This window comes from Rhodamnia argentea, chromosome 8 (assembly GCF_020921035.1).
Source record: "Rhodamnia argentea isolate NSW1041297 chromosome 8, ASM2092103v1, whole genome shotgun sequence".
NCBI classification, from domain to species: domain Eukaryota; kingdom Viridiplantae; phylum Streptophyta; class Magnoliopsida; order Myrtales; family Myrtaceae; genus Rhodamnia; species Rhodamnia argentea.
Window position 1 is genome coordinate 1238719 of NC_063157.1, and position 25444 is coordinate 1264162.

Genomic DNA, 25444 nt, shown 5'->3' on the forward strand with positions numbered 1-25444 from the left:
GGAAATCATTTTCCCTACTTTCGAAGGTGTTTATTCTATTGGTATAAAATATTTTTCTAGAATAGTTTAGTTAATTTTCTGAAAGCACACGACGGAAAATCCGGAAAACATTTTCCTAAAAGTTTCTTTTCATGAAACAAACGAAATCATTTTATTTTTTCCATTATTTGGAGGCTTTTCTAGAAAGCAAACACCAAATTAACATTTTCCTAATCTTTCAATACAAAGTACTCGAAATTTAGAAAGTAAAAAAAAAACCAAAAAAAGAAGAAGAAGCAAAGAATGTGAAGTAGGCTGTTGCACAATACAATCAATTAAGGAATTTAGTCAAGATCGGGGCGAGAATTGCTGGCCCCCACTCAAATTTGGCCAAGGGCAGCCGGCGACCCCGTCGGCCATCGCCTAGGTGATGGTGGGGCGATGGGGATGAGGTACAGTCACCTTCGGGGTCCCACGACTTGTGAAAATATTGTTTAATGATTATTATGACATAGAGTTAATATCACGGAAAAAAAATCTCAAATTAATATAATCGTGACAAATTTATTCCAAATTATTTTTTATTATCACCAAAATCCCAAACTAATTAATATGTGATATATTTACTCTGAACTGGTACATTTGTGACAAATTTACCTTCCATTAGTTTTTCATTACATTTTACCATAAAATTATTGAGTTGCATGACACGTGACGGTTGACGAGTGTATCGGTTTGGGATTTTTAGCCTCTGTTTGTCATAGATTCATCAATTTTGGACTTTTTCATGATATTAAACTGATTTAACGAGAATTAGCGAAGGGTAAATTTGTTACGTGTATAACGGTTTGAAATTTTTGGTGGTCAAAAAATTTAGTTTGGAGTAAATTTGTCACGGTTATACTAATTTGAGATTTTCAGTGGTTAAAAAAATAATTTGGAGTGAATTTATCATATGTGTACCAATTGAGAGTTTTTTGTGATAAAAAACAAGTTTGGATAAATTTGTCACAAGTTTGAGATTATTGTCATCAAAAAAATAATTTGAAATAAGTTTATCGCGAACGTACAAGTTAATAGAAAATATCACTTTTGGAGGAAGAGGAGGAGGATAAACCATTCCGCAACTTTTAGATGAAATTACCTCTCTCTCTCTCTCTCTCGGGCAAGTCAATCTGCGGGCCAATGGAGAGTTGCTTTACAGAGCACTCACACCAATGAATACAAGAAACGGATGGTTGTAGATGTGGAGTTTCCAGCAAAGAAAATATGAGTAGTCTTCCCTACACAGTTCTGCACATAATCTCACAAGACACTGACCGTCCAACACACGTGAAGTTCCAACCCTACTCCACTCCGAAACTTGAAGCACGCGACCGGCTGGTACACTCGTGCAAGAGAATGGGAAAGGGGGAAAAACCATGAACAGAGAAAGAAAAATAACAAAGCACCTCTCTTTATTTTTTCTTTTCTTTTTTCTGTTTTTGAACTTGGATAGAAAACAAACCCTAAGCATGCTCTACTTACTTGCCTGATAATCTTACTCTCACATGACGATCTCTGGTTTCCAAATACTAGACTTGATCTCCTTGTGCGGTAGGACGATGCCTCCGTTGCTGTATATTTCGTCCCCGACATGGACATCTTCCCCCAGTATAGTCATGTTTTCCACCCTGGCCCGCTGCCCGACCGTCGAGTGCCATCCTATGATGCTGCTGGAAATGCAAGCATGCTTCTTGATGCGGACTCCGCGCATCACTGTGCAGCAAGATAGTCTAACTCCCGATTCGACCACACAGCCTGGACCAATCGCCACATCGGGACCAATCCGACATCCCTCGCCAATCTTAGCGGTCTTGTGTACCAAGACGTTGCCAACAATGTGGGGTCCAGTTGCCAATTTCTCTGACGACTTCTTTCTGGTCGACTCAAGGTAGAGTTTCAGCCCTGTGATGTAGTCCCTCGGCTGCCCAATGTCCATCCAGAACCCAGGTAAGACCATCGCGTAGAGCCGATTCTCGGCTGCAATCTTGGGGAAAACCTCCTTCTCGATGGAAGTAGGCCTCAGTTGGATCCGATCAAGGACCGAGATGTTCAGCAAGTAAATTCCGGCATTAATTTTGTTGCGAACAAACAGTTTTGGCTTTTCCACAAATTTCTCAACTCTACCAGTTGACTCTTCCATGATCACCGCGCCATACTTTGATGGCTCATCCACCTGCACGATGAAGGACAGAGTTTTGGGTTCTTGTCAGCCTCCACATAATCTTTAGCATTAAATTCCTCCACTCAAAGGAAGGAGCATAAATGAACGAGGAACGACTGAGTAGGACATTCACCTCTGTGACCATTATAGAGGCCTCTCCTCCGTGGGTTTTGTGGAATTCAATCATTTCTTTGAGTGGGTAATCGCTTATCACATCACCGTTGAGAACAAAAAACGGCACACCAGAATCATCCAGCAGCTTGTCCCTCGCCAAAGCAAGAGGGCCGGCAGTTCCAAGTGGCTCAGTTTCTTGTGAGCACGAGATCTTAATTCCAAGCTTGCCCTCAAAGTCTTTCAAGAAGTTCAGCATAATCTGAAAAATTAAAGCGTACATGAAATCATCGCGCTAAACATACACTACTCATGGAACGCGTACCATAGACAGACATGTTGTCGAAACATTCACCTCTGGTTGGTAATTGATAGCCAAAACCACTTCACTCACTCCAACGGCCTTGAGTGCCTCTATCTGTACATTAGAAAGAGGAATAAGCTTAAGTGCATGACACAAACCAGCGACCAAGGACGAACACAAATTAAGGACATAGATTCTTCATCAAGAATTGACTATAATCGTCCCAAAAATAAAGCGATGCGACTTCTAAAATAGTCTGACCAAAAAAGAAAAGAACTTCTAAAACGGTGTTTGAACTATCCGAAATAACTAGGATTAGCCGTCACTCCTGTACAGCCAGGCATCAATAAGGTGCTATATCTTACAGTAGGATTACAATCTTACACTACTCACAGACTGAATACATCTCACAAGTAAATTCAAACCCGAGATGAAGTTATCTCTAAGGATGGGAGAGCGAACATGATTATACAGCCTCAGAATAAAATCTCAAACAAAAGGGTCTGAAACAATACCTGATGCAGGATCATGGGCTTGTTAGCGAAGTCAACAAGTGGCTTGGGGACACTAAGCGTCAGGGGCCTCAACCGAGTCCCAAATCCGCCAACAAGAATTAGAGCCTTCATTATGATGTTGTCCCTATGTTCCTGTAGGTTACAGAGTCTGTATATCAGAGGTGAGTTGAGATAGAATACCGGTTTCTGCAAGTCTTGTGTATATTTTATAGGCAGATCAATTGCACGCCCTTCCTCATATACTGTCATGAAGGGAGAAACGGCTGTAATAAACTCCGAGTGAGTTCGTCCACAGCCAAATGCTAATGGGAATTCGCGGTTACGGGTCAAGACTCAAATGACATATATACCTCAAATGGAAAACAAACCAATAGCAAGTTAAACAGTTATAATACCACGACATCTTACAATCACTACCTTCAGACATTATCAACAAAGCTCATGTTAAGCAAAAAATCGAAAGACCTCAAGCATAATTCTAAACCCAAGACAAAATCACTAAAATAACAGCGACTACAGGTACTCAACAGGGTGAAAGAAAGGGGATGTTTTCACTCAGTGTGAGCCACGTATGTGCAACAGATGTGGCTACATAACGACAAAGAGGAACACTCGCACACCCCAGCAGCTGGGTCAGATTACGGTTCACAAGAACAAGCAGCAAACAATTGTTTGGCAGCTATTAAGGCTGAAACGCGCTTAAAGAGGCACCTTTCGATGAATGAGGGAAGATACCCGGAGGTGATCTATGAATTTACCGACACCACCGACACTTCTTAAAAGCTGAAAATGAAACGATAAAGAAAGAGAAGAGAAGAGAAGAGAAAAGGGGCAGGAAAATGCCAATCAGAAGCCTAGACAAACAACGGAGAGAGAGCACTTTCAAGAAAAGCCATTAATGTATGGGGGGACAAAGCTTCGGATTTAAAAACAGTTCCTCCCATACCAATCAAAGAACGAAAATCTCAAGCCAATCAGACCCAAATCCAGAATCAAACACCCATTACATTACCAAAAGCGTTCAATTCACGCAGAAGTGAAGGAACCACCTCGCAAATTAGTTAAATTCTTTCAATACCTGACACGGACCCGGACGACGGAGAGGCTGCAAACCCGAGCTGGGAACGAATTTAGAGAAGGCGCAAGCGTGTCGAGTCTCGGCGATTTGCGCTCGCTTCGCTTTGGACACGTCACACCGGACGATCAGGGGGCAGGACGATGTGCTGTGAAGAGCGAAGAGCAATCGCTAAGAGCGAGATACGCGGGTATTTATAGGTGGGGCCTCCATATTCAAACTGATATATTTGTTATAGATTTATCCAAACGAAATTTTTGGCCACGTAAAATTTCAAATCTGTACATTTACGATAAATTTATTCAAAATTATTTTTTTGACCACCAAAAATTTTAAACCGGTACACTTGTAATGAACTTACTCTCCATTAGTTTCCGTTAAATTTTACCTTCAAATTGCTGAATTAGATAACACACGACAGTTGATGAGTGCACCCATTTAGAGTTTTTACTTTTGTTTGTCACATGCATATCAATTTGGGAGTTTTTTGGATATTAAATCAATTTAATGAAAATTAACGGAGAGTAAATTTGTCACAAGTATACTAATTTGTAATCTCACATGTGCTTGTTTTTCATTATCTCCCCACATGCTATTCTTGGTTTGCCTAAGGTGCGATTTTTGTTGGCTTAGTCTTGTGCACAGTGTGCCTTCGATTATCCAAAGTTTGGGCTATTTCCAGTCCTATATAACTAAGTTCACTCATTTTTTCACTAGATAGATAAAATCGCCTTTTAACGGTTACCATATTTGCTCGGTTTCCTTCAAATTAGGTATTTACTTTCTATGTTTACCTTCAAATTTAGACCTATTGCTGTTTAGAAGATGAAAAGTAGTTTCTTCTTCATCTTTGCTCTCATAACAACATATTTGCTCTTGGTCTCTCCTATCTAAAAACCTCACTATCCGGGGGAATTTTTTATTTTTTTTAAATTTCATTGGTTAAAAAAAAATATCAAGTCCTCTTTATTTACTATATTAAGAAAAAAGTTGTGCTTCCTTACTATCAGCGAGATACTTTTACAAATAGCATTTAAGATGTTATAGGAGTATGTAGAAATGCATTGAAAAACATCGAGGTGAAAAAATTATGGACATTGAGGCACCTTGATATATATATATATATATATAATCGTTCGATGAATAATATTAGTTTTTGTCAATTCAAAATGAATGAAGTTTCACTGGCATGTTAAAGTAAATTTCTTATTTCATGCATACCTTTGGTTTAGTTAACTTTCATCTCTTAAGGTTTCACGTTAGGGAATATAACTGTGACTTTGTTTTGGGAAATCTTTGAAGAAGTTCTCTTTTATATTTCATCCGATCATCCCATTATATGATATGCGTACGTTCAAATTTCTCTAGATTCTACTTGACTATTAATTCATAAATTTGCTTGTCGACATAGAAAAGAATTAGGTTTTCTTGAAATTTCTCTCTTTTTTTTTCGGTGGGGGTCAAAAAATTTCTCTATTCAAAAAAGCCAATTTCTACAGAAGTAAAATCTAAAAATAGAAAGAAAACATCGTGTCTTTAATATACATGGCAAAACATACTTAAAAACAAACAAAACGAAAGCATGTGATATTCTTAATTATGAAAACTAGATCCTACATGGAATTAGAAAAAACATAACAAAAACGAAAGCAAGTAAATTTGGATCACCGCTTTAAATTGCAATTGAAAATCCAACCCTTTACTAAAATCAGGTGGATATAGTCATATGGGGTTGGAAATATGCCCGACCTTATCTAAACTGTCATGCTTTTTAGGACACTGGGTTTCACTTGAAGAAAGTACTCTTCCAATGAAGTTTTAGCTTATCTTGATTTTTTTTTTTTTTTTTTGGGTCAAAAGTTTATCTTGATTGACGTCGCTATAAATTGTTTCGTGGTGTTGCTGATAAAGAACTAAGAAATAATAGATGAATTGAACTATTGTCTAGTTCTTGCCTTTTTCGGTGTGTAAATATCCTCTCGAAGATATTCTCCTAATCTGATTGAAAAATAATCATATCAATCAAATATTACAGACTTCTATAAATAACACAGTCAAATCGAAAACCTGCCAAACACGAGTATTTAGAATTTGGCCGGAAGATATTGCAGAATCCGAACATAACTCGAAAGCGGTCCTCAGAAGTAGAAAAAACCCTTTGGATCCGAACAGACTGTAACAATGACTTTGCACTCTATTAACGCCCTTACTAACGTGTCACATAAGTCTTGTCAAGAATAAGTTTTCAGAGGCAACATCTCCCACCATCTGAATAATAATACTTAATTATCTCGGAGGCAAATATGTGACGACTCCGCCTAAAGTCTGAAAATCAGGTTTGGAGATATATAAGCTTTTTATTGACGTGTTCATACTTGTAATAAAATGTTTATTGACATTTACCATATTCTTTCTAAAGAAGGATAATTTTGTCAGAATCAAAATATTCAGAAAAAGGTTTTCTCAACAAAATGATTCAAATTCAATTGATAGTATACACCATATTCGTATAATTTCTCCCCTATGGCCTCCTCCACGGCCTGAGAATTTTGAGAACTTCCAAGGCTTTGAATTAGTAGCTTTTTCCTCTCTCTTGATAAGGACACCCGACTCCTATCTAGAAGATGTAGAACTCTTTTTCCCTTTTTTGGACAAAATTTTCTTTTGGCAAGCCACAACTCAAATACGAGCTTAATTTCAAGGTTTCATTCCCTTCTTTTAATAAACATTTCAGAAGAGATCTGTTCTTTTTCATTCACTTGGCAACGAGTGATCTCAAGCATTTTTTTCCCTCCTTGTGATAATGATTGTTGTGATGTGTTCGAGCCATAGAGAAGTTGGAGCAGCTCCCAATAGTATCATATCCATCATCAGCTACTATGACTACATATTTCTAACGCCTTTAACGAACAATATGCAGCATGATTAATTTCTCACTAAACTCTGGAGTTACAAACTAATCAATGTTTAGAGCATGTAAACAACAATTTTCTTTGCCTTTTCTTATTTAGTGAAAGAGGAGAAATCAAGAGCAAACAAAATTTCTCCATCAGTGTTTCTTGGTGGGCTAGGAGATTTTGACTTTTGAAAAGTCAAAACATTTTAGGGTTTTGGGAACCGACCTTTAATTGACTTGTACAATTGCACCTGAGATTTTGACGTAAAAAAGTCGATATCTCGTCACCAGAGCGTCTCTAAAAAATTATGTTAAAAAATCATGTATTAGTGATATTACATCGGGGATGTGTAGCGGGATGTGTACGTTTATAAATTTTTTAATTCTACCAACTCAAAACTAGCTTTCAATATTGAGCTCTCCGTTGGATTATTCTGTGTATAATATAGTTTACAGTAACTTATTAAGGGAAAATCGTATCGGGGTCTTGTGCAATACAAAATCCTTAGGCTCACTCCTTAAGAAAGCTAATTTTTTTTTTTTTACATGCATCTTTTTAATACTAATCATGTATTTGTTGTTCCACATCGATAATACATGACGGTGTGTGTACATTTATTGATCTTTTGAATTTCGTTGCGAAAAACACCAAGAAATGCACGAATTCAAGCGCAAAATGGCGAAGGATGAAAGGAAAATAAAAACGGACGAGTCACGATAGACATGGAAAACCCAAAACGGGAAAAACCACGGAGAGAGAGAGGGGGATTTCATTATCTTCAACTACGAGTGCAAGCATATAATCAAAGATCTATAGATTTAACAAGAACAAGTGAAGAACAAAGAAAACGGGTAAAATGTTGAGGCAAGCGCTATAATGTATTAGTCTTCCTCGAGAAAAGTAATATAAAGCTACTAGATTGACTTAATCTAATCCGACATGAGCTTTGGTTTTTCTCTTATCAGATCATAGCATCAATTAAGAAAGTTATTGCATGAGCGATTGCGATGAGAAGAACTGTATGGACCTTTCTGATCACAAACATAGTAATAGATCGGGTCAACCCCAGACCAAACAAACTCACACCACAGATCCATCGTTTTTCCTCATCTCTGATTTTTTTTTTTTTTTTTTGCTTTTACTAGACAGAAGAATAGACTCTTAGATAGCGTTTGCCCTAATCAACACCAGGAAAAGATAAAAACTGCCATCTTACAGGTGCTCGGAAATGTAAAGTCACGTTTACCATGATGACTTAAACTGTTAAATGCACGTCGAGCTAGTTATGTTCACAAGGCAAGCGTGCCACACAAGTATCGGACGGATAACTACAGCAGGAAGATGTTGAACTTAAAAAGCATCGGCTAGGCTTCAGAAGCGTCGGTAAGGTTCGGGTGTCGGTAACTCTCAATACAAGGAGAACACTCAAGGAAGGGGACGGATGTGCTATTTTTATTCTGTCTCATTTCTTATTTCACTTGATTCTCATAGCACTACACAACTACTATAAGACTGCCATTTATATAGGCATAATACATGACTCTTGACTTGCCTCATAAATGACTAATAAATCTACCTAGCATTCCAATGAGATATATAGAATCCTCGAAAATGACAAAATATCGAAACACAAACAATCGCATTAACTAGACATTGAAAACACGAATAGTTAAGACTAATAAAGAAAAATCTAGAAACAAGAGAGATAGGTGGTGATTTCTTTAAGACTCCCCCTCACCGACTACTCGCTCTTGGGACTGATCTCTTCAAATTTTACACCTCCAAGACCTTTGGTGAAGATGTTTGTAGCTTGATCACTTGTGTTGGGGAACTCCGTCATTATCTCTCCTCGTAAGACTTTTCCTGCGGAAAATGATAGTGAACTTCCACATGCTTAGTCCTCGCATAGAACACTAGATTCTCTGCCAAGCTTATGGCCGATAGATTATCACAGTATAACCGTGTCGAATAATCTACTGGTTGATTGATTTATGACTTATCGAGATGAGAGCCGTTGCATCTTTTAGCTCGGTGGTAGAAATGGCCGCAATCTCTTCTTGTTCCTTAATGGCAATAGAGGTTTGGAAATGTCACTCCTCTCCGCTATCATTCTTCTTAGATACCACAACATTTCCTTCAACTCTTTTGACTCGCCATCATATTTTGTTGCGACATCGGCTACGATTCATTCTTCAACCTTTGCAACTTGACGTCGTTCAACCTTGCGAAAAGTGCTACCAAGTTATCCCAGACCTCCTTTAGAGTTTGTGCTCTCTTGATGTGTTGCATTAATTCATTTTCAATAGACACAGCAAGAGCGTAAAGAGCTTTACCCGCTTTGATCTTCCATCTCCTTAATTCGCCATCGTTCGTGGGTAGTGTGATGTTGCCACTGCCAACGATATCCGACAAGTTTTGTCCCTGCAAGTAAAATTGCATGCGAGTACTACAATTATTATAATTGGAATTGTTGAGCTTCTCGACACCGTTCATCGAACTTAAAATATGACATCTGACTTGGATATAATGCCCGGCACTACACCGAGTAAACTTGGTCCTAAACCAACCGATCACAGTCTTTGATTGTGTATTGGCAAAATTTTGGCGTTCTCCGATCCTAAACTGCTTGCTCAAGAACAATGGTCCCAGATAACCTGGGCTCTGATACCAAATGTTGAAATTAGGAAGTGTTAGCTAGGTTTCAGAAGCGTCGGTAAAGGTTTCAAAATCGTCGGTAAGGTTTGTGTATCGGTAACTCTCAACACAAGGAGAACACTCAAGGAAGGAGACGAATGTGCTAGTTTTATTTTGTCTCAGTTCTTGTTGCACTTATTTCTCATAGCACTACACAACTACTGCAAGACTTGCCTTTATATAGGTATAATACATGACTCTTGACTTGCCTCATAAATGACTAATAAATCTACATAGCATGTCTAGGAGATAGAATCCTGGGAAATGACAAAATATCGAAACACGAACAGTCACATTAACTGGACATTGAAAACACGAATAGTTAAGACTAATTGAGAAGGATCTAGAAATAAGAGAGACAGGCAGTGATTTCTTCAAGAGGAGAGAGTATAATTTATTTTCCTTTGCCGCCCAAATCGAAACAGCCAACACAAGATGGGGCTGGCGGGTCACATGCAAGTGAGCGAAATTTCAGGGGTAACATATAAAGGGAAGATGCAAAATCTTCTGGCCAAAGAAAAGATACAAGTACGTTACAAGTATTTTGGGCTTGCCAAAAAATCCTCTTCACGAAGTCCTTATCCTCATCCAACTCAATTATCGATCATTTTAATCTCCCTTTTGCCCCTTTGAGGTTAAGGGTCTTAGAACCTCTAATGAACGTTCTGCTCTCTGATTTCTTCACACTCCGATTAAAGCAAAATGAGAGTAGCCAGAGCAAACCAAAAGCCTGGAGGGAAACCACGGGGAAAGTTGCTCGAGCTCACTCATCCAACTTGACACGCTTCACTCATCGACAATTACTCTGCTAGACCGAGGCCTCCAAATTTGCCGCGGTTTATTCTGATGTTGCTGAGATGATGTCGGAGGGATTGAATAGTTTGAAGGGATGGTGATGTGGTTTGGGCACAGATGACCTTGATGGTTGTTTTTCATGCTCCGATATTGATGGCTGCATTTGGGAGGGGGAGTTTTAATGCTCTTTGGTTCCATGGCATCATGTTAAAGGTGGCCTCAATTATAACTTCCATTTCTTACACTCATCTGTGTCAAAGACTGTACTTCATGTGGCCTGACCAGCGCGGCAACAACAGCGGGCTGGTTATGACTGTTTGAAGTAAGATGCTAATGCTATCAAGGGATAAGTTACGGAAACGAAAGGTAATTAGTCTTGGGCATCCACCTCCTGTTGTTCCTTTTTTCTTCCCCCTGTCCCGCATATGGGCAAACACCAAGCTGCGGTTCCTTCGGATGTAAGCCCGAAAACTGCAATGCCCATTTTACGTTACGCTTTGAGACTCAAGCATGTCCATAAATTAGCATCGCCACCACCAAGCTCAAGCTTTTCTACTCACGCATGTAAGCAAAATCACTCCTCAGTGGGAAAAAATCTCTTTCATTTTGGCCCAACAAATCAAGTTTTTAGGCACAACAAAAGTGATGCAACTAGATGGAAAAGGCGCAAAAAATCAAAATTCTAGTGTGAGCCAAAAAATCTCTTCTTCCTTAGCCCTGATTTCATCTATGATCTCTCTGTTCGATGCTTTGCCGGACCATGCTTCCCATGAGTGTTCTGAATGCTCACAGCCAAGAGCTCCTCCATGCACTTCTCCTCTAGGCTCTTGAACCGTTCCGATTCCATCACGGCTATTTAAATTTTAAAAGATTCAACACCAACTCGATTAGTAAGGGTATTATAGAAGAAAAAACTTCTCTATTTCATATTCTACAAAGGCTAACCTCCCATGTTTGCCGGATTTGTGGCAAATTTCAGGCATATCGCCTTCAACTTGTGGAATTGATGCTGATCAGCCAATGCAATTATAGCGGCCACCGTATCGGTGGTGATATGCTCGGTCAACCTTGACTCGCACAATAGTCTCAACCGATTGAGACGGTAGAGGTCAGCAGCAACCATTAGACGCAACAGCGCATTGGTGGATGAAAAATGAGAGGTCGAGCCCGCGATCTTGCTGATGCTGATGTCGGGAAACTCGTCGGTGTAGATGAATTCTAATATTGCCTGCAAGAACTTCGTCTTGCTAATTCAAGAAAAGTTTCATATCGTCACCACTACAGTTTGAGCAAGGAGGATAGTTACCTGGAAAATAGGAGGATCCACGTCCTTCAAAGTGAGATTCTTCTTGTTGCCGTCGCCCGTCGGATCGAAAAACTCATCTCTGAATCTCGGAGATCGAGCAGCCAGAATCACTTTGTGGGCTTTAAAAATTTCGTGGCCAACTATGAGATTGACGTCCATACCCAATCCAGAATCCAAGAGGGCCTTCATACCCCGACCAATGTCCGGCGGCGGAACAACTACTCTGTAGCGTATGGGCTCCTCAAGTCGGGTCTTCACGACTCCAACGGTGCAGTGCAGGATAAGGCAGTCGTCCTTGATGAACCGCAATACCTTGGAATGATCTCTCTTGGAGAACATAGGGTTTCCCCTGCAATAACACAAAATCAAAGAAAGCACGTAAACGAGTATATACTCAAAAGCATCAAGATTGACAATCAAATTCAATACTACAGTGGTCATTCAAATGCGTACCACATGTATCCGCGCATGAGGGGGTAATCAAGGCTCACAAGGTAGGATTCGAAATTTGTGAAGACCAGGTGGTTGTCGTATCCGCTCTGGTCCTCCACCCAGAGCACAAACAACGCCCTCGCGTGCGCCTCCCAGCCCTCACTCAACAGCGCGATGTATGCCGACAGATAGTCGCTGTCTTCAGGGTTCCTACCGCCGGGGAAGAATCGGATCGCCCAGTTGTACCCGCCGGCGGCAAACACCTTGCTGGACAAGAATTTGTCCACTCCCGGAGACGGCGCCTGCGAGAAGTTGGGGATTAGAAGCGTGGACGAGCCGCTCGCGATGTCAAAGGACATTCTGGAGAGGGACTCCTCGTGTTTGGCGGCCATTGGTGGAGCGACGTCAGGAGCAGGGTGCGGCGGTCTCTTTGTGGTGGAAACCGGCGGAGAAGATTTGGCGGTGGGGGAGGGTCAGGGTTCTTCGTCAGAGGCGAAGAAGCAGAGAGGAGAATCTTGGAAATCTTGGAGCGGGGGTTCTTCTATTTCAAATCTTTCAATGCTTTTGGGCATGCAATCAAGTGCACGTTACTTTGGTTTAAGCTTGCTCAGGAGGGGAAAAAAGAGATACATGGTGAGCATGTGAGATCAAAATGGAAACTTTTATTTGGGAAATGGAAGTATTTTGCCAACATAAAAAAGCATTCTTCGAGCAATTATGAAGTGACGTAATAAATATGGCATGTCATTAGCTTAGCTTTTTCGATGTTCATAATTACTATACTTTGTCCCGCAAACATTCACTTCGATTGAAAATCATCACATGATTTGTTCTTCCCACAACTTGTGAAATTTTCTTTAATGACGATGTCCGTGATGATAATTTAATATAAAATACTGCTTTTGGAGGAGAAAAAGGATAATCAACATGTCAAAAATCCACACCTTAAGGAAGAGCAGCACTTTACGAGACTCATTTGTACAAAAATTATATTTTTACAATGGCAGCACTTTACAATACACTCTAAATCTTTAGATAAACTCCAGATTTTTCCTAAAGTTGCTTAGTCAAAGTCAAAAGTACGAAACCTCAATCCACAAAACAATTGGATTCATCTTCAATTAGTAACTTCGAGCAATTTTTTAAGTGATTGTTGTACTTAATATGCGAAAAATACTTGTACTCCTGGAAGAGTGCATAAATGACTCAAGATCTAAAATTAGGAAACATTTTTTCTACAAATTCAGTCATCGAAAGTGATTAAACGACCGATCAATAAATAACAAATATCCATTATTGTGGTTACTCATTTGTATTCTATGAACGACATCAATGTTATCAAACCATTTTCAAAATAAAAACCGATAACGTGGATGAAAAGGTTTTACATGCAAAATGATAATGGATGTACTTGATAGTAGTATGATGACCACTAACGACAAACACTTTTGTATGTAAATGAGTAGTTTTCCATCTGTTACGTGCATTTGTCGTTTCCTCATGCAACGTCATAATACACTAATAATTAGATTAATATGTCCAGTTGAATGGAGAATAAAGATATTTTATTGTTACGCAAAAAATGATAATATTTATCTGTGTTCGACTAAGACCTGAAAATGAACCGAAAAAAGGTTTTCCATCCTTTTGTAAGGAAAATCTATTTTGATTTTTTGTGTGGTCTCTTGGTCGGAACTGCTTACGTGGACATTTTTGCTTTTACGTGGTAGAATGGATACTCATGGAGACAATTTTCTAAACATTTTTTCAAAGAAAAATTGAAATTTTAATAATTCTCTACTTTATTTCTTTTCTTTCTTTTTCTTTTTCCTTCTTCCTCCGTTGTCATTGGCTAGCATCGGCCATAGGCAAGCTAGAGCTTGCTGAGATCTAGTGAGCTCAAGGCTTGTCGGCCTCGAGCGCCGGCGATTACGGTGGCCGGCAACGACCGAGGAAGAAGGAAAAAATAAAAGAAAAATAAAACAAAATATAAATAAAAGGAATATGAAAAATAGGGTTAATACCATGAAAAACCATAAACCGGTGCACATGTGACAAATTTACCCTAAACTATTTTTTTTACCACGAAAAATCCCAAACTGGTACACCTATGACAAATTTACCCCAAACTATTTTTTTGACCATCAAAAATCCTAAACTGGTATATACGTGACAAATTTATCCCGAACTAATTCTTTTGACCACAAAATACCCCAAACCGGTACACCTGTGACAAATTTACCCCCCCTTTAAATTGATTTAATATCATGAAAAATCTCAAATTGTTAAACCTATGACAAACAGAGGGTCAAAACCCCATACTGGTATACCCGTCAACTATCACGTGTCACCAAATCAGCAATTTGACAATTAAATTTTAAAAAAATTAACGGAGGGTAAATTTGTCACATGTATACCAATTTAGGGTAAATTTGTCACAGGTGTACTAGGTTTGGGATTTTTTGTGATAAAAAAATAGTTTGGGATAAATTTGTCACAAGTGTACTAGTTTGGGGTTTTCCGTGGTATTAACCCAAAAAAATAAAACAATTCAGAATTTTTTTAAAATAAATAAAAAGAAAAGGAATTTGAAGAAGTGGATGGGGGAAAGATAAGGTAAATCATTTTTGCCACTTTTGAAAATGTTTATTCTATTGGTAAAAAATATTTTCCTTAACTAATTTAGTTGATTTTTTGTAAAGCAAACAATGGGAAATCCAGAAAACATTTTCCAAACAAACGAAATCAATCTATTTTTTCCAATATTCGGAGGCTTTTCTAGAAAGAAAACGCCAAATTAACATTTTTCCATTCTTTCAATACAAAGTACTTGAAATTTAGAAAGTAAAAAACGAAAGCAAAGAATGTGGAGTTGGCTATTGTACAATACAATCAATTAAGGAATTCAAAGCTTGCCAAGATCTAGTGAGCTCAAGGCTTGTCGGCCTTGAGGGCCGGCAATTAAGGTGGCCGACAACGAACGAGGAAGAAAGAAAGAAGAAAAGAAAAATAAAATATAAATAAAAGGAATATTAAAAAAAAAATAAAACAATTGAGAATTTTTTTTAAATAAATAAAAGGAAAAGGAATTTGAAGAAGTGGATGGGGAAAAGATAAGGTAAATCATTTTTGCCACTTTTGAAGATGCTTATTCTATTGGTAAAAAAATATTTTCCTTAACTAATTTAGTTAATTTTTTGTAAAGCAAACGATGGGAAATCCGGAACATATTTTTTTGGAAGTTGCTTTTCATGAAACAAAGAAAATCATTTTATTTTTTCCATTATTCGGAGGTTTTTCTAGAAAGTAAACACCAAATTAAAAATTTTCTATTCTTTCATTACAAAGTACTTGAAATTTAAAAAGTAAAAAAAAAAAAAAAGCAAAGAATGTGAAGTAGGCTGTTGCACGATACAGTCAATTAAGGAATTTAGTCAAGATCCGGGTGAGGGTCGCGGCCCTCACTCGGATTTGGCCAAAGGTCGCCGGCCGTAGGTCAGGGCCCGGCAACCTCGTCGGCCATCGCCCGGGTGATGGTGGGGTGATGGCCATGAGCTACGGTTACCTTGAGGGTCAGTCCCACGACTTGTCAAAATATTGTTTAATGACTATTATGATTTAGAGTTAATATTACGAAAAATTTTAAATTAGCACACTTGTAATAAATTTACTCTAAACTATTTTTTTTACAACCAAAAATCCAAACTGATAAACATGTGATAAATTTATCATAAATCGATACATTTATGAAAAATTTAACCTCCATTAATTTTTCATTACGTGTTACCATAAAATTATGAGTTCGATGACACATAGCAGTTAATGAGTGTATTGGTTTGGGGTTATTAGCCTATGTTTGTCACAGATGCATCAATTTTGGATTCTTCGTGGTATTAACCAGAATTAACGAGAACAAGTGAAAGGTAAATTCGTCGCAAGTGTACTAGTTTAAAATTTTAGTGGCCAAACAATTTATTTTGGGATAAATTTGTCACATGTGTACGAGTTTGGATTTTTCAACTATTAAAAAAATAATTTGGAGTGAATTTGTCATATGTGTACCAGTTGAAATTTTTTGTGGTAAAAACAGTTTGGGTAAATTTGTCACAAATTTGAGATTATTGTCATTAAAAAAATAGTTTAGAATAAATTTATCTCAAGTGTATCGGTTGAATTTTTTCGTGATATCAACCTTATAATTTAATAGAAAATATCACTTTTGGAGGGAGAGAAGGAGGATAATCAAACCATTCCGCAACTTTTAGATGAAATTACCTCTCTCTCTCTCTCTCTCTCTCTCTAGTGCAAGTCACTCTGGGGAGCCAATGGAGAGTTGCTTTACAGAGCACTCTCACACCAATGAAACAGACGATCGTAGATGTGGGGTATCCAGCAAAGAAAATACGAGTAGTCTTCCCTACACAGTTCTGCACAAAAGGCCGGAGCAACCAACCCATGATTTATCTTTATACATGTTTTAGAGATCTAAACACCTCTCTTTTTTTTCCCGTTTTCTTTTTTCTGTTTTTGAACTTGGATAGAAAACAAACCCTAAGCATGCTCTACTTCCTTGCCTGAAAATCTTACTCTCACATGACGGACTCTGGTTTCCAAATACTAGACTTGATCTCCTTGTGCGGGAGGACGACGCCTCCGTTGCTGTAGATTTCATCCCCAACATGGACATCTTCCCCCAGTATAGTCATGTTTTCCACCCTGGCCCACTGCCCGACCGTCGAGTGCCATCCTATGATGCTGCTGGAAATGCAAGCATGCTTCTTGATGCGGACTCCGCGCATGACTGTGCAGCAAGATAGTCTAACTCCCGATTCGACCACACAGCCTGGACCAATTGCCACATCAGGACCAATCAGACATCCCTCGCCAATCTTAGCGGTATCGTGCACCAAGACATTGCCGACAATGTGGGGTCCAGTGGCCAATTTCTCTGATGACTTCTTTCTGGTTGAGTCAAGGTAGAGTTTCAGCCCTGTGATGTAATCCCTCGGCTGTCCAATGTCCATCCAGAACCCAGGTAAGACCATCGCGTAGAGCTGATTCTCGGCTGCAATCTTGGGGAAAACCTCCTTCTCGATGGAAGTAAGCCTCAGTTGGATCCGATCAAGGACCGAGGGGTTCAGCAAGTAAATTCCGGCATTAATTTTGTTGCCAACAAACAGTTTTGGCTTTTCCACAAATTTCTCAACTCTACCAGTTGACTCTTCCATGATCACCACACCATACTTTGATGGCTCATCCACCTGCACGATGAAGGACAGAGTTTTGGGTCCTTGTCAGTGTGCACATAATCTTTAGCTTTAAATTCCTCCACTCAAAGGAAGGAGCATAAATGAACGAGGAACGACTGAGTAGGACATTCACCTCTGTTACCATTATAGAGGCCTCTCCCCCATGGGCTTCGTGGAATTCAATCATTTCTTTGAGTGGGTAATTGCTTATCACATCACCGTTGAGAACAAAAAACGGTTCACCAGAATCATCCAGCAACTTGTCCCTTGCCAAAGCAAGAGGGCCAGCAGTTCCAAGTGGCTCAGTTTCTTGTGAGCACGTGATCTTAATCCCAAGCTTGCTCTCAAAGTCTTTCAAGAAGTTCAGCATAATCTGAAAAATTAAAGCATATATGAAATCATCGAGCTAAACATACACCACTCATTGAACGCGTACCATAGACAGACATATTGTCAAAACATTCACCTCTGGTTGGTAATTGATAGCCAAAACCACTTCACTCACTCCAATGGCCTTGAGTGCCTCTATCTGTACATTACAGAGAGGAATAAGCTTAAGTGCATGACAGAAAGCAGCCACCAAGGACGAACACAAATTGAGGACATAGATTCTTCATCAAGAATTGACTATAGTCGTCCGAAAAATAAGGCGATATGACTTCTAAAATAGTCTGACCGAAAAAGAAAAAAACTTCTTAAACAGTGTTTGAACTATCAGAAATAACTAGGATTAGCCGTCTCTCCTAAACAGCCAGGCATCAATAAGGTGCTATGATTATAATCTTACACTACTCAGACAATGAATACATCTCACAAGTAAATTCACAACCGAGATGAAGTTATCTCTAAGGATAGGAGAGCGAACATGAATAGACAGCATCAGAATAAAATCTCAAACAAAAAGGTCTGAAACAATACCTGATGCAGGATCATGGGCTTGTTAGCGAAGTCAACAAGTGGCTTGGGGACACTAAGCGTCAGGGGCCTCAACCGAGTCCCAAATCCACCAACTAGAATTAGAGCCTTCATTATGATGTTGTCCCTATGTTCCTGGAGGTCACAAAGTCTGTATATCAGAGGTGAGTTGAGATAGAATACCGGTTTCTGCAAGTCCTGTGTATATATTTATGGGCAGATCAATTACACGCCCTTCCTCATATACTGTCAGGAAGGGAGAGACGGCTCTAACAAACTCCTAGTCGACATCACTAAAATTATCAGGCAATGTCAACAAGCAGGTGCCCAGTCGGAAGTGTTTCTAAAGCTGTAAAAACATGCCAGATACATACCCCACCAAAAAAAAAAAAAAAATTTTTTTTTTTGGCAGCTATTAAGGCTAAAACGCGCTCAAAGAGGCACCTTTCGACGAACGAGGGAAGACACCCAGAGGTGATCTATGAATTTACCGACACCACCGACACTTCTTAAAAGCTGAAAATGAAACGATAAAGAAAGAGAAGAGGAGAGACCAGAAAAGGGGCAGGAAAATGCCAATCAGAAGCCAAGACAAACAACGGAGGGAGAGCACTTTCAAGAAAAAGCCATTAATGTATGTGGGGACAAAGCTTCGGATCTAAAAACAGTTCCTCCCACAGGAAATACCAATCAAAGAAAGAAAATCTCAAGCTAATCAAAACCCAAATCCAGTGTCAAACACCCATTACATTACCGAAAGCGTTGAAGTGAAGGAACCACCGACCCAAAAAAATAAGGAACCACCTCGCGAATTCGTTAAATTCCTTCAATGCCTGACCGGATCCGGACGACGGAGAGGCCGCGAACCCGAGCTGGGAACAAATTTAGAGGGAGCCGGAAGGTAGTCGACTCTGGGCGATTTGCGCTTGCTTCGCTTTTGAAACCCCACACCAGACCATCAGGGTACAAGACGATGTGCCGTGAAGAGCAAAAGAGCAATCGCGAAGAGCGAGATTGGTGGGCATTTATAGGTGGATCCTACGTATTCAAATCGATATATTTGTGATGGATTTATTTAAACAAAATTTTATCCACAAAAAGTCACAAATTAATATATTTACGATAAATTTATTCAAAATTATTTTTTTGACAATCGAAAGTCCTAAACTGGTAAACTTATGACAAATTTTTACGCCAAATTGATATATCCATGATAAATTTACCTTCCGTTAATTTTCATTAAATTTTACCTTTAAATTACTGAATTAGGTAACACATAACAGTTGATGGATATATCTTTTTAGCATTTTTATTCTTTGTTTGTCACAAATTTATCAATTTGAGGGTTTTCGGGGTATTAAATCAATTTAACGAAAATTAACGGAGAATAAATTTGTCACAAGTGTATTAGTTTGAGGTAAATTTGTCATTGGTGTACGAGTTTAAAGTTTTTGATGATCAAAAAATTAGTTTGGGATGAATTTGTCATAGAGGAGTTTTACATGATCAAAAAAATATTTTGGAGTAAATTTGTCACAAGTGTACTAGTTCGAAATTTTTCGTGGTTAAAATTAATTTAATATAAATTTGTCATAATTGTACCAAGTTGGAAGTTTTCGTGATATTAATCCTAAAAAGATAGACGGAAATACTCCGTAAGGTTTAGGGAACAAAACAAGAAAATCAAACATTCATGATTTGAATGTGAATGAACCGAATTACTTATCTCTCGATTTATTAATGAACCGATACGTAGATTAAATAATACAATGTAAGCAAAAGTTGCTAGATTTGGCTGGTTCGTAATTGTGGGTCAAGAAAATGGGAAAAGAAACGGTTGTTGATGTTGAGACTATTCTTTTATGGAAAATTGTGCGGACTTTATCGGGGACAAAATGGTCGTTTGACGATTGGGCGACACAATTTTTATTTTGGTTTAGCCAACTAAATTTATTTAACATTTAACAAATAATTACAACTCTTGCCCGAAAATATCATTTACTAAAGGATAGCTTATACATTCATGTTTCAATTCGGGTCCACTTATTTTTTTTTTTTATTATTGATTTCACATTTCCGGATCCAATTGCAACTAGAAAACTTAAGTTTAACTGTTCAAAAACTATATATTGAGAATCCACTCGGAGCACGGAGCACGGGATGATAATAGTATCATTAAATACTTGTGATCTTTTGTCAATAAGATCGACAAATCATAGGAAGATCGATAAAAGAAAGTTAACAAATATTTGGGTTGTTTGGGGATTCAACTATTATGTGCATGTTAGAGTACGTAGATTTCCTTATCCGGTGATATTACTAGATACGACAATTTCTCTGGTCAAATTTTGAAGTCGATACAGCATTGATGGATGAGCGTGTGAAATGAGCTCTTGCATGTCCTTCTAATCCCTGTCTTTCGTGCACATTTTCTCTTCTATTTGCATTCGAGAAACGAACAGGATAGATTGCCGGAGTAATCAGACGAGTTTTTTGGGCGATACGAGGTGATCATCTAGAAAAAAGAGAAAACAGGGTCCTTTCAAAAGTCGCATACTATGTTGTTTCTAAGATGGCATTTGTTTTTCCCACCCTTTGATCTGTTCGAGAGTTGATTCGCTTGTTAGATAACTTCAACTTGCTCTTTTAATATTGCCTTGATGGCCAAAAGGGAAAACGAAAAACTAACGCCCTATATGGCCTCGTGAATACCCAGTAGAGGATGGCGATAAGTATGATCCTCCAAGTCAAGTGATAACATTTCCAGCCACTCTTTGGACTTTTGTAGAAAGGCATCCGCTGCATTTTGCCATGAGTACCGTCTCATCAGTCACCAGATCAACTCCTTCAATGATTTCATCGAAAATGGAATTCAGAACGTTTTCGATTCCTTTGGAGATATTGTATTCGAGCCCAGTTATGATCCATCAAAAAAGGGTGGAAGCAACTGGCGCTATGTACTCGTGAGGTTCGGAAGGGTCACAATTGATCTGACCACAGTTTTCTGGTGAAAAAGCTAGCCGAACGAGGGAAGGAATATTTGAATTTACTGCCGAGGCATGCTAGGCTCCAAAACATGATATATGCATCGCGGATGAAAGTGAACATACATTTTCAGGTGAATATGTAGTTTGTTGCAGGTGCTGAAATCCTAAGAATGCAGGTGTTTGTTGTTTTTGCTTATGCATGATTCTCTGCAATGCTTGTAATGTCTACTAGTCAGCATGCAGTCCTACAATATTGTAGGGCATAGTCTGAGTTCCTTGCTGCGCCTTAAGGTAAGTTTTGTATCAGCACTGGATAACGTGTCTCATAGTTGTGATCTCACATATGCTTGTTTTTCATTGTCTCCCCACATGTTATCCTTGGTTTGCCTAACGTGCGATTTTTGTTGGCTTAGTCTAGTGCACAGTGTGCTTTCGATTATCCAAAGGGTGGGGCTATTTCCATCCCGATGTGACTAAATCCACTCATTTTTCACTAGATAGATAAAATCGACTTTTAACGGTCACCATATTTGCTCAGTTTCCTTCAAATTAGGTATTTACTTTCTATGTTTACCTTCAAATTTAGACCTAGTGCTGTTTAGAAGATGAAAAGTAGTTTCTTCTTCATCTTTGCTCTCATAACAACATATTTGCTCTTGGTCTCTCATATCTTAAAACCTCACTATCCGGGGGAATTTTAAATTTTTTAATTTCATTAGTTAAAAAAAAAATCAAGTCCTCTTTATTTACTATATTAAGAAAAAAAGTTGTGCTTCCTTACTATCAGCGAGACACTTTTACACAGAGCATTTAAGATGTTATAGGAGTATGTAGAAATGTATTGAAAAACATCGAGGTGAAAAAATTATGCACATTGAGGCACCTCGATATTTTTTTTTTTCGTAATCGTTCGATGAATGATATTAGTTTTTGTCAATTCAAAATGAATGAAGTTTCACTGGCATGTTAAAGTAAATTTCTTATTTCATGCATACCTTTGGTTTGGTTAACTTTCATCTCTTAAAGTTTCACGTTAGGGAATATGACTGTGACTTTGTTTTGGGAAATCTTTGAAGAAGTTCTCTTTTATATTTCATCCGATCATCCCATTATATGATATGCGCACGTTCAAATTTCTCTAGATTCTACTTGACTATTAATTCATAAATTTGCTTGTGGACATAGAAAAGAATTAGGTTTTCTTGAAATTTCTCTCTTTTTTTTTTTTGTTCAAAAAATTTCTCTCTTTAGAAAAGCTAATTTCTACAGAAGTAAAATCTAAAAATAGAAAGAAAGCATTGTGTCTTTAATATACATGCCAAAACATACTTAAAAAAAAAACAAAACAAAATCATGTGATATTCTTAATTATGAAAACTAGATCCTACATGGAATTAGAAAAAACATAACAAAAAGGAAAGCAAGTAAATTTGGGGCGACCGCTTTAAATTGCAACTGAAAGATAAAGGGAAATCCAACCCTTTAGTGAAAATCAGGAGGATATAGTCATATGGGGTGGGAAATATGCCCGACCTTATCTAAACTGTCATGCTTTTTAGGACACTGGGTTTCACTTAAAGAAAGTAATCTTCCAATGAAGTTTTAGTTTACCTTGAGTTTTTATTTTTTTTGGTCAAAATTTTATCCTGATTGACGTTGCTGTAAATTGTTTCATGGTGTTGCTGATGAAGAACTGAGCAATAATAGATGAATTGAACTACTGTATAGTCCTTGCCTTTTTCAGCGTGTAAATACTATATATCAGAGCTATAATCTGAGCATTGAAAAGAGTGAAATAACTAATGGATTTCTTAGAGCTAGTTTTCCCACAATCATTATGAAAGGTGATGTTGTGGACTTGAATTGAATTTAGATGCCGCTGTGCATAGCAAGTCCTTGACTTTTGATTTTCTGGTTTGTTCTTTAGTTCCAGAGTGCCTGATATTTTTTGTCTTGACAACTTCTATTTGTTCCCTTAAAAAGAATCCGAAATTAGGCATCTCATGTTAAAGCTTAATGAGGTAAAGTTGAAATATGTCAGTGCATCACCTTCCACTGTTCATGATTTTGTCAATTTTGAGATTCTGACCATGCAATGAAATTGCTTATGGTGATTTATGCTCGCTGTATCTTGTTTTTCGGCAGACATAAACAGCACAAGAGGATATAAGTTTGAAGAGACTTTGGATTTCCGATAATCAGGGTTGGACAATTGCGTACAGGTCAGCATGGAAGAGGAAAAGGCCATATATAAAGCTTGCAGGAAATTGTGATGTTGAGTATATCAGAGGAGAAGAAAAGGTTCTCACAGTCTATTTGCTTCCATTCATGAAGCTGATGAGAAGTATAGCGGTTTCCGCAAAGGGGGGAGAGCACTTAGTGAAGTAGGGAAAAGCATTAAAAATTGCAAATTTTCATCTGCTGAATCAATTGAAGAATGCTTTGACAACTACTTGTTTCCGAGTCTGGCTGGCCGTAAACAGAAGGCTAGATATCTTGCTTATATGGTGAAAGGCCTGTTACAAGCGCCGCAGAAAAATGCGATAACAAGGATGACTTTAGAAACAAGAGGTTGGACTTGGCTGGGGGGCTTCTTGAGAGAGAGCTGTGAGTGCAAATTAATTTTGAATGCTTGACAGCGCATGATGAGGGCTATCCAGAGAGATCTTTATCCAGACCATAGCATTCAAGACACCGAGCACTATGTAAATGCATCTCACTAGGGCATTTTCAACTGGAGCAAGGTCACATCCTTACAAAGCAGAAAGGATATCTGGTGTTGTGGCAACTCTACGGCGAGCAAATCCATTGCAAGCAGTTTCTGATATGAGAAAAATGCGTCAGCACGTCAGCTCCACGGAGAAAGTTGGAGATGCCCGATGCCTGTTAGTACCACAAGTAGAGTAATGTCTCCTCGTATGCCTAATGCTTGATGTTGCCCCATTTAGTAGACTGCTTGCCATGTAATATCAACAGGGTCGGTGATCCATTTTTAAGGTAAAATCCAACAGGTGCCTTGCGGTCAAATTCCTCTGTTTGGGCCAGATCACTACTCGCGCCGTGTAGTTATTTTCATTCTTACAATTGACCTTTATTTGGCGTTGATTCAACTTTTGTTTTAATAGTTGATCTTTTGTAACTGGAGATGCACTCACATCTTTCTTAATCATGTAGGCATCCTTTCCACTGGGGCAAAGTGTGTTTCCTTGTCTACGCCTGATGGCGAAATTTATTATAGTAATGTTACGCCTTCAACTAGATGCTTGTGAAGTATTATTGCAACTTGATTGACCCTATAACGGTCTGTCAGTATAAGCATGGTTCGGCAGTGATTTCAGGTCGTTGATTGATCTAACGCTCGAGGTTTGAATAAACTTTTGTGTTCTTGTTTTGAACTCCATGCTGAAAGATGGGTGGTCAATTTATGTGAGATCTTATAATCTCTGATCTAGGGCTGAAGAAGTGATTAGTTTGCACTTTTTCTCTGACTACTTTGTATGCAAAGTCCGGATCTTGGTTTATCAGCAAATCGTTAATTTTCTTGTTGCTTCTCTAATTATTCTGCAATTATTGAATTTTAGGTGGAGATCTGGAGGGATGTACGTCAGGGACAAGTGCGGATATTTTCAGATTCTGGAAGAATTCTCCGTCCCCTTTTAGGGGTCAACCATTGAAAGCGAATCAAAGCACTGAGAGGGGACCAGTATGATTTCCCAACTTTGTTGAGCAGGGGAATTGTTGAATTTATTGGGGCCGAAGCGGAAGAAGACTGTTTTACGGCAATGGAGTGTCAAGAACCTCTTTAAGGAAGATATGCACGATGGTCGGACCGGTGAGATGGTCCGATCATTAATATTTATGGGCCCGACATTTTACCGGCAGAAGACAAGGTCAAGTTCAGAAACACTAGACGGGGTCCACCAACTCATGCGGCAGCCGGTTGCCGCTCACAAACGATTTGGAGGGATTAAAATGTAAG

At 38.6% G+C, this 25444-nt stretch overlaps 3 protein-coding genes and 1 pseudogene across 8 annotated transcripts; 1 reads left to right on the forward strand and 3 right to left on the reverse strand.

Moving 5' to 3' along the window:
• Positions 1 to 1265: 1265 nt before the first annotated feature.
• LOC125316138 (mannose-1-phosphate guanylyltransferase 1-like) lies at positions 1266 to 19419 on the reverse strand. Of its 6 annotated transcripts, XM_048283510.1 has the most exons (6): positions 4165 to 4392; positions 3116 to 3247; positions 2652 to 2714; positions 2319 to 2558; positions 1481 to 2197; positions 1266 to 1436 (listed from the first exon to the last, which is right to left on the reverse strand). In XM_048283510.1, the coding sequence occupies exons 2-5, from the start codon at positions 3224 to 3226 to the stop codon at positions 1526 to 1528; spliced, it is 1086 nt and encodes a 361-aa protein (XP_048139467.1). In that variant the 5' UTR covers positions 3227 to 3247; positions 4165 to 4392; the 3' UTR covers positions 1266 to 1436; positions 1481 to 1525. The 6 variants fall into 6 exon arrangements, with proteins under 6 accessions (XP_048139467.1, XP_048139470.1, XP_048139469.1 ...); XM_048283513.1 differs by lacking the exon at positions 4165 to 4392 and adding an exon at positions 19312 to 19419 and having other exon boundaries at positions 1424 to 2197; XM_048283512.1 differs by having other exon boundaries at positions 1424 to 2197; positions 3116 to 3250; positions 4203 to 4392.
• LOC115730083 (BTB/POZ and MATH domain-containing protein 3-like) lies at positions 9266 to 12706 on the reverse strand. The gene is made up of 5 exons (XM_030660664.2): positions 12336 to 12706; positions 11883 to 12231; positions 11522 to 11804; positions 11331 to 11428; positions 9266 to 9508 (listed from the first exon to the last, which is right to left on the reverse strand). The coding sequence occupies exons 1-5, from the start codon at positions 12704 to 12706 to the stop codon at positions 9266 to 9268; spliced, it is 1344 nt and encodes a 447-aa protein (XP_030516524.2).
• LOC115730085 (mannose-1-phosphate guanylyltransferase 1-like) lies at positions 16881 to 19442 on the reverse strand. The gene is made up of 5 exons (XM_030660668.2): positions 19312 to 19442; positions 18482 to 18613; positions 18030 to 18092; positions 17697 to 17936; positions 16881 to 17575 (listed from the first exon to the last, which is right to left on the reverse strand). The coding sequence occupies exons 2-5, from the start codon at positions 18590 to 18592 to the stop codon at positions 16904 to 16906; spliced, it is 1086 nt and encodes a 361-aa protein (XP_030516528.1). The 5' UTR covers positions 18593 to 18613; positions 19312 to 19442; the 3' UTR covers positions 16881 to 16903.
• LOC115730082 lies at positions 19308 to 24685 on the forward strand (annotated as a pseudogene).
• Positions 24686 to 25444: the final 759 nt, after the last annotated feature.

Coding starts and splice junctions, on each gene's coding strand:
- LOC115730083 (XM_030660664.2), bottom strand. CDS start 12,706: ATGGCCGCCAAACACGAGGAGTCCCTCTCCAGAATGTCCTTTGACATC. Junction 12,232..12,335: donor CTCATGCGCGGATACATGTG/GTACGCATTTGA, acceptor GTGTTATTGCAG/GGGAAACCCTATGTTCTCCA. Junction 9,509..11,330: donor CTCATGGGAAGCATGGTCCG/GCAAAGCATCGA, acceptor TTTTACTTGCAG/GGACAAAACTTGTCGGATAT.
- LOC125316138 (XM_048283510.1), bottom strand. CDS start 3,226: ATGAAGGCTCTAATTCTTGTTGGCGGATTTGGGACTCGGTTGAGGCCC. Junction 2,715..3,115: donor AGCCCATGATCCTGCATCAG/GTATTGTTTCAG, acceptor TCTAATGTACAG/ATAGAGGCACTCAAGGCCGT. Junction 2,198..2,318: donor CCTCTATAATGGTCACAGAG/GTGAATGTCCTA, acceptor TTCATCGTGCAG/GTGGATGAGCCATCAAAGTA.
- LOC115730085 (XM_030660668.2), bottom strand. CDS start 18,592: ATGAAGGCTCTAATTCTAGTTGGTGGATTTGGGACTCGGTTGAGGCCC. Junction 18,093..18,481: donor AGCCCATGATCCTGCATCAG/GTATTGTTTCAG, acceptor TGTAATGTACAG/ATAGAGGCACTCAAGGCCAT. Junction 17,576..17,696: donor CCTCTATAATGGTAACAGAG/GTGAATGTCCTA, acceptor TTCATCGTGCAG/GTGGATGAGCCATCAAAGTA.